Below are 7,240 nucleotides of genomic sequence, written 5' to 3' on the forward strand. Positions count from 1 at the left end.
CAGCCAACCCGGATCGGGATCGGGAGCGTCGGGCCCCGTAGGCCGCGGGCGCCCCCTGGGCTGGGAGGGAAGCCGGGGCAGAGGTGAGACGCCATCAAGCGGGGACGGCGGGGTGGGGCGCAGACAGGTCAGGTGTCAGCCCCTGCAAAGCGGGTCTCTGGAGCAGACCAGCACCCACCTCTCCCAGTTGGGAGGGTCGCCCGTGAGGCCCTGGCCCTGGCCCTGCGGGATTTACCTCCGCCTCGGAGCGTGACGGATGCCAAAACAAAAGGAGCCCCCGAGGACGAGGCAAATGCGGACATGGACACCAGGAGGGGAGTTTGGAGTGTCCACGCTCGAGAGGGACGCCACCACCCGCTTCCATTTGTGCACCTTTACTTCGCGTCTGTGCGCGTCAGGCGCAGGCCCGGCTCTGTTGTAGCAGCGGTGCAGTGCGCGGGACCGCCAGCCGGATACAGTCACGGCCGGTGGGGTCGGTGCTGTGATGGGGGCGGGGGTGGTCCCCGAAGGGGCCCTCCAAGGTCACGGCCTGCAGTGGGCTGAGCTCCCAGGGAACAGCACGGAGCGGGCACGGGAGGGGATAGGGGCAGGGAGGGGGTGCCGTCTGAGCAAAGCAAGGTTGGGTCTCACGTGTGATGAACGCATCATGCTTTCTGTAAAAATGAGAGGTGTGTTTATACATTGCACTGAAATTTTTAAAAATGTTAAAAACATGTCTTTCTTGAGAGGAGACAGGACGTGCATGTTTGTGCTTGGGGTGTCACCCACTTGGGCAACTTTTGGGTTGGATTTGCTGGGTGCCGTTTGTTACCTGTACCGTTGGAGCCTCTGGGCTGGGGGAGCTAGGTGGGCCGGTCTGCGGGGCCTGCCCAAGTTGGGCGAGGCCGGTGGCGAGGGGATGCGGGAGAGGGGCTGCGCGGAGCCCTGGGAGGGGCTGCGCGCTGCTGAGAAGCAGCTGAAAAGACAGCGGGTCTCGCTGTTCCGCGGGCTCAGATGGGTCCCCGCCCAGCCGAGACGCCCCTGCACCGCCTGGCCCTGGGCGCACCGGCTGTGCCGCGCCCAGGACTCCGCCGGAGGTGCCGGGTGTCCTGGGAGGGTTGCTGGCGCCCGCTCCGGAGCCACCTGCGGGGAAGACGGGTGTCGGGCAGCCGAGCCCGCGGCCGCTGGGGGACCCAGAGGCTCCCGGCGCGGCCCGGGCCTGCTCCAGGCACCTGACCCCCGTCCCCGCCGTCCTCTCCGCCTTCCTCCGGCCCCCAGCCCGGGGGTCGTCCGCGGTGCTGACCCTCTGGGTCCCATCGTCCCTGAGGCTCGTCCCGCGGACTGACCCTTCCGCTCCGGGGCCCCCTCGGCGGGCTGCGCGTGGGGGGGCAGGGAAGTCCTCCCCGCCAGGGCAGGGGGCTCGAGCCGGACCGCAGCGACCCCGCCCCAGTCTACACCCGGCCAGGGACCCGCTCCCCTGCGGGGCTGCTGTCTCCTCGGGAGAGTCCCGACCCTTTCGGGGGAAGCCGTCGTCCCCGGACCCGCGACCCCAGCGTCCTCCCGCCCGCCAGAGCCCAGCCCCCCTAGGCCGCGGCCCACGAGAGCCTCCAGGGCCGGCACCGCCCTCCGCGCCGTTTCCCGGAAGCCCCGCCCGGCCGCGGCCTTTGACAGGCGGGCCGGCAGGCCAACCGGAGCGGGGCGGGGCGGGGAGGGGCGGGGCCCGGCGCAGGCAGCCAATGGCAAGCCGCGCCGGGCTGACGGACGGGGCGCGGGGCGGGGCGTGCGCCGGCCCGGCCGAGTGTCCGCCGCCCGCGCGCCCCGCCGCCCGCAGCCCGAGCCGCACCCTCCGCGGACGGAGCCCATGCGCCGGGCGACCCGCGCGCCCCGGCCCCGGCCCCCTTCCCCGCCCCCGCCCCGGCCCCGGCCCCGGCCCCGGGGGCAGTCGCGCCAGTGAGCGGTGAGTGCGGCGGGGGCGGGCGGCGGGCGGCGGCCGGGGCTGCGGGGCGGCCGGGCGGCCGGGCGGGCGGCTGGCGGCGGCGGCGGGGCGCGCGGGGGCGCAGGTGAGCCGCGGGCGGCGGCGGGGGCGCTGTGCGTCCGCGTCCCCGGCCCTGCCCTGCGCGGGACCGCGGCCGTCGCGGGGTCGCCCGCCCTCCGGTCGCGAGGCTGCCCCCCGAGTGCTCCGGCACCAGGCGGCCATCACGCGCAGCCGGCGAGCCGGGGTGCAGGAAATCACTGCCCGCTGTCCGCGCAAGGGCGTCCGCTCGTGAAACCGCACAGACTGGGGCACCCCAGCCGGAGGCCTTGGCCCTGGCCTTCGTTCTTTGTCACCTGTGCGCCCGCTGCACACGTCGTTTGGGTCTGTTCCTCTCAGTCAGCTGCGTATCGGGAACCCTCCCCCCACCTCCCACCCCCACCCGGCTGCCTCATCTGCCTTCTTTTCTCCAAAGTTCGTACGGCAACAGGATACCGGGGTTTTCCCGTTATTTTGACGTGTGCCGGTCTCCTTGCAGTGCGGGCAGAGCCCACAGAGGGCAGGGGGTTCTTGTCTGCCTGTCACCGTGCGCCCGGAGCAGCAGCAGCTGGCATACAGTAGGCGCTCAGTAAATACTTGTCAAAGGCAGGAACACGCTCCGTGGGGCCCGGAGCGGGTTGTAGGCGGGCACTGGCCTGCCTGGGCACGCTGCTGGGCGCTCCACGGTGGCAAGACCTGTTTTCGCAGGGAGGGGAACTGGGAACCGCCGCCTGCAGGGCCTCCGGTTCAGGCTTTCTGCCTACCCAGCAACTTCTAATTCGGGTGCGTGGTTGGGAGATGCTCTCAGCTGTCAGCCCTGCCTTTGGGGGGCCAGCTCCCTGCCTCTGTGACAGCCATTACCTGCAGCTGGAGGCGGGGCCCGTCCCCCACCCCTGGGCTGGAGGTGCCACAGGTGGGCGGCTGGGCCTCCGTTCTGGCTGCCACCCCTGTTACCTGGTTGTCTGGGGCCAGCGGGTGGGACGGGCCAGCCCAGGGAGCTCAACAGGCCTGCTCTGTGGGGCCTGGCCCGTGGCTGAATGCGGCTTCCTCGGCAGGTGGGACAGGAGACCACCCCGGTGGGTGCCGTGTGCGGCGATCCCCTGAGGAACGATGACGGAATATAAGCTCGTGGTGGTGGGCGCTGGAGGTGTGGGGAAGAGTGCCCTGACCATCCAGCTCATCCAGAACCACTTCGTGGACGAGTATGACCCCACCATCGAGGTGAGCCGTGCTGCCCCTGTTCCCAGCCCTCCATCCTGCTGTGGTCTCCTCTTCTGTCTGCCTCCCTCCCTCCCAATGCCTAGGGGCGGGGCATGGGTGGGGCCCCGGGAGGGGCTGCTGCTTTGCTCGGCTCCTCCTAGGAGAGGTGGGGTGGTCCCTAAGCGCTGTGCTCTGCAGGACTCCTATCGGAAGCAAGTGGTTATTGATGGCGAGACGTGCCTACTGGACATTTTGGACACGGCGGGCCAGGAGGAGTATAGCGCCATGCGGGACCAGTACATGCGCACTGGGGAAGGCTTCCTCTGTGTGTTTGCCATCAACAATACCAAGTCCTTTGAGGACATCCACCAGTACAGGTGAGCTGCTTGCCGGCCCCCAGGGGCCCTCCCTGTCCCCTTTCCCTTTTTTTGTCCCTTTCTCTCTCTCCGTCTTTCTCTCTCTCCGTCTTTCTCTCTCTCCGTCTTTCTCTCTCTCTTTTTGCTCTCAAGGTCCTGGATGCAGCTATGCCTGCAGCCCGTGACTGGATCACACCTCCTTCCTTACAGGGAGCAAATCAAGCGAGTGAAGGACTCCGATGACGTGCCCATGGTGCTGGTGGGGAACAAGTGCGACCTGGCCGCGCGCACCGTGGAGTCCCGGCAGGCGCAGGACCTCGCCCGCAGCTATGGCATCCCGTACATTGAGACGTCGGCCAAGACTCGCCAGGTGAGCCGGCTCCCCACCCCCACCGCCAGCCAGGGACCCCCCCCCCCCCCCGCCCCGCCCCAACCCTGCCAGGGAGCAGTGCTTTATTGCCCCCTCTCCCCCAACACAGGGCAGCCGCTCTGGCTCTGGCTCCAGCTCCGGGACCCTCTGGGACCCTCCGGGACCCCCGTGACCCAGCGGCCCCTAGCGCTGTAAGTCTCCCCGGATGGCAGGGCAGTGAGGGCGGCCAGGGCCCAGGGTCTGGGCTGACACAGCTCCAGGGGGAGGTGGAGGTCCCTGGAGAGAGCTGCCCTGAGCCAGGCCGGAGCGGTGACCCTGGGGCCCTGGCCCCTCTGCCCCCAGAGATCCCCGTGGGCCCTTGTTGGCCCTGACCCCTTAGCAGGCTGCGGGGGATGAGGGTGGTAGGTCAGACAGGAGTGGGACACGGGGTGTTCAAGCTTGGAGCCAGACCTTGGGGCCGCCCTGTGGGGGAGCCCCGGGGGATCAGGCCGCCCGGTGGGGGCAGCCCTGGGGCTTCCTGCCTGTCGGGGTAGGGGTGGGGAGGAGGCGGGCAAGGGGCTGGAAGTCTGCATGAGCTCGAGGCAGGGGTCCCTGGGTTTCCTCCCCTGCTGAGTCCCCCTCTGAGCCGGCCCCTTCCTCCTAGGGCGTGGAGGACGCCTTCTACACGCTGGTCCGAGAGATCCGGCAACACAAGGTGCGGAAGCTGAGCCCGCCCGACGAGGGCGGCCCCGGCTGCATGAGCTGCAAGTGCCTGCTCTCCTGACGTCCCCTCCGCGTCCACCCTGGCGGCCCGCTGGCCCTCTGTGCCCCATGAGCACAGGCACGGGGCCCGGAGGTGCCGGATGCCGGGAGGAGGTGCGGACGGAGGACGGAGGAGGGGAAGGAAGGAAGGAAGCACTCCCGGAGTCCGGACAGCCCCGGGCTCTCCGGACAGAGTGACCGCAGACCTCCCAGGACGCTTTGCACGGACTGTCGTGAACTGACGCCACCGGCACCCCGCTGTTACTCTCCTCCCAGCCCCGTCCCGGCCCGCTGGGCACAGGCTGAGTTGCAGTAAATTATTTGATGGTCTTGACCCTGGCGTCCGGCCGAGGTTGGGAGGCACAGGGGAACCTCAGCTTTGCGTGCCGGGCGACCCCCGTGCAGGGGCGCGTGGCAGGGGCTGGTCCTGCGGCCGGGGCCGAGCGGCCGGTCTCTGTTCGGGGCGTCTGGCGCTTCTTGCCGAGAGCCCTGGGCGCTGTGGTTGCAGGCTGGTTCTGTGTTTTACCACAAAAACACCTCACTGAACTTGAAACAGCACGGGGGGGGGGGGGGGGGGTTGAAGCCAAGGGTGTGTGTCCCCCCTGGAGGGGGAGGCCCCCGTTAGCGACCAGACGGGGGCAGGGGTGCTGGAGTCTGCCACCTTGGAGCCTCTTCGCTGACTCCAGGGGGCGTCGCATTTCCTGAGTTCGGGGACCCCGCGAGGCAGGTGCCGAGGATGGCAGAGGGACGGTCTCAGCCTGCGAGGTCCGCGCCTGCCGGCTCCTCTCGTCTGACCTTTTTGGCGCAGGACCCCGGCACGTCCCCTGGCCTCAGCCTCTGCCCTGTTGGTGCCAGGTGACTGACTGCTAGGACCTGGGGTCTGGCGGAACCCTCGGCCCTGTGCGGGTGAGGGTGGGGCCGACCCGCCCACCCCTGCTGCCCCTCCGTTGGGGTGGCCTGCTGCTCTCAGAGCTGCCTTAGGTCACCTATGTGGATCTGTGGGCCAGACCCAGGTCCCTGACAGCCACTTACCGCTCTGACAGGGCCTGCCGGCTTTGGGCCAGAATCCAGGACCGGCCAGGGCCACGGGGGGCTTGGTCCCATCAGTCTTCATTTTGGTTGTCCGGGGGAGTCGGGGAGGGTGGTTGTGTTGCCTCTGCCCCTCCCCCAGAGCCTCGGGGCCATCACACTCATCACTGTCTCCTGCAGAGGCCCTCGAGCATATAGCTTCTCTGTGGGCGCAGAGGTCAGAGGGTTGCAGGAACGTTGGCAGCCTTGGGGCAGTGGCGGGGCGCTGCCCTGCCTCTGTGCTGGCCATGCCAGTCTCTACCCAGAGAGGGGCATCAGCTGCAGGCCACGGGGCAGCACAGGTGGACGGGGCGCTCCAGCTTCATGTGTGGTGGGCTGGCCAGACCCTGTCGCTGGAGTCCCAGTGGGGTTCCAGGGCCAGGTGTGTAGTGTGGCCCCTGGGGTGGCCCTGGCAGGTGCTGAAGGGAAGGGGACCCAGTGTTGTAGCTCTGAGTTCTAGTTTCTGGTTCACTGGGAACTTTGAGAGGGACTTCTGGCAGTAGGCGGGCCAGAGAGGGTTCGGGGGGGGGGGGGGGTGCAGCAGACAGGCCAGATCCGGAGACAGGCGTGCGGCCGCAGGCTCCGTGGAGGTTCCCTCCTGCAGCCACTCCAAGGCCTTGAGATTGGCCTGGCCGAGAGGGGGTCCGGGTTGCTCATGTTGGGTGGCTGGGCTGGGGAGCGTCTCGAAGCTAGGAGAAGCTAGGGGAGGCCTAGGCGCCAGGGACACTTGTTCCAGGCCCAGGGGCATCATGGGGAGCTCGAGTTTTGCTCAAGAGATGGGGGGGAGGGGGGTTAGTTTCTCCAGCTGTCTGTCCTGAGAGGGGTGGGGCACCAGGGTACCCTCGTGGCTCCCTGCACGGCCACCTTGGCCTGACACACAACAGCCCTCCAGGCAGCTGACTCCCAGCCCCTGCAGTGAGTGCCCGGATGCCCAGCCCTGGCTGGCTCCCAATCCCAGAGCAGGAGAGGAGACGGATGGAGACTGGAGGGAGGCCCACCTCGTGGGGTGGCTCATACTTGGCCCTTGGAGGCTGGGCCATGAGGTGCCTCAGCACCACGTCGTCCTCCAGGGCCCAGGTCCGGGCCAGCGTGTCCTGCAGAAACTCCAGAGACTCCAGGGGCGTCCTAAGAAGCGTCTGGGAGGCCGAAAGGGGCCCCACCCTGCTGCCCCAGGGGCCTCCCAGGGGCAGCTGCTGGGGGTCCGGCTGTGCCCAGGAGCATCTTGGGCAGTGCCACAGCAGCGCGGGGGGGGGGGGGGGAAGGCCCCCTGCCCGCTGGTCCTCAGGGCAGTGTCCCCTGCCCATCCTGCACGCCCAGCCCTCCCTCCGAGGCCCCTGCCCACCGCCTCCACAGGCTCACTCACTTCTGTGTGCGTTGAGGACCGTGTGGGCCGTGGCCATAAGCATGCGCTCACTGTCCGGGATGTACACGTTCCAGAGCTTCGGGGTGAGCGAGAAGGGGGTCTGTGGGGCCAGCAGGCGTGGGAAGAACAGCCTGAGCAGGACCCACTGAGGT

At 68.9% G+C, this 7,240-nt stretch overlaps 2 protein-coding genes across 6 annotated transcripts; one reads left to right on the forward strand and one right to left on the reverse strand.

Moving 5' to 3' along the window:
- The first annotated feature begins 7 nt into the window (after window positions 1–7).
- Window positions 8–5,006, forward strand: HRAS (HRas proto-oncogene, GTPase). 5 transcript variants are annotated; one of them, XM_042959124.1, is made up of 6 exons: window positions 1,883–1,936; window positions 3,046–3,211; window positions 3,389–3,567; window positions 3,757–3,916; window positions 4,026–4,107; window positions 4,560–4,644. In XM_042959124.1, the coding sequence occupies exons 2-5, from the start codon at window positions 3,101–3,103 to the stop codon at window positions 4,086–4,088; spliced, it is 513 nt and encodes a 170-aa protein (XP_042815058.1). In that variant the 5' UTR covers window positions 1,883–1,936; window positions 3,046–3,100; the 3' UTR covers window positions 4,089–4,107; window positions 4,560–4,644. The 5 variants fall into 5 exon arrangements, with proteins under 5 accessions (XP_042815056.1, XP_042815058.1, XP_042815054.1 ...); XM_042959122.1 differs by lacking the exons at window positions 1,883–1,936; window positions 4,026–4,107 and adding an exon at window positions 8–83 and having other exon boundaries at window positions 4,560–5,006; XM_042959120.1 differs by lacking the exon at window positions 4,026–4,107 and having other exon boundaries at window positions 4,560–5,006.
- On the reverse strand, window positions 92–1,842 carry LOC122231522 (collagen alpha-1(I) chain-like). Its single transcript, XM_042959650.1, has 4 exons — window positions 1,823–1,842; window positions 1,283–1,733; window positions 812–1,122; window positions 92–653 (listed from the first exon to the last, which is right to left on the reverse strand). The coding sequence occupies exons 1-4, from the start codon at window positions 1,840–1,842 to the stop codon at window positions 395–397; spliced, it is 1,041 nt and encodes a 346-aa protein (XP_042815584.1). The 3' UTR covers window positions 92–394.
- Window positions 5,007–7,240: the final 2,234 nt, after the last annotated feature.

Source organism: Panthera tigris, chromosome D1 (genome assembly GCF_018350195.1).
Source record: "Panthera tigris isolate Pti1 chromosome D1, P.tigris_Pti1_mat1.1, whole genome shotgun sequence".
In the NCBI taxonomy this organism is placed as follows: domain Eukaryota; kingdom Metazoa; phylum Chordata; class Mammalia; order Carnivora; family Felidae; genus Panthera; species Panthera tigris.

Excerpts from the sequence above, each read along its gene's own strand:
- HRAS (XM_042959122.1), top strand. The coding sequence starts at position 3,101 with ATGACGGAATATAAGCTCGTGGTGGTGGGCGCTGGAGGTGTGGGGAAG. Across the intron at positions 3,212-3,388 it reads AGTATGACCCCACCATCGAG|GACTCCTATCGGAAGCAAGT; the intron begins GTGAGCCGTGCT and ends TGTGCTCTGCAG. Across the intron at positions 3,568-3,756 it reads GAGGACATCCACCAGTACAG|GGAGCAAATCAAGCGAGTGA; the intron begins GTGAGCTGCTTG and ends CCTTCCTTACAG.
- LOC122231522 (XM_042959650.1), bottom strand. The coding sequence starts at position 1,842 with ATGGGCTCCGTCCGCGGAGG. Across the intron at positions 1,123-1,282 it reads GGGACGATGGGACCCAGAGG|GTGGCTCCGGAGCGGGCGCC; the intron begins GTCAGCACCGCG and ends TCTTCCCCGCAG. Across the intron at positions 654-811 it reads CAGAGGCTCCAACGGTACAG|AAAGCATGATGCGTTCATCA; the intron begins GTAACAAACGGC and ends TCATTTTTACAG.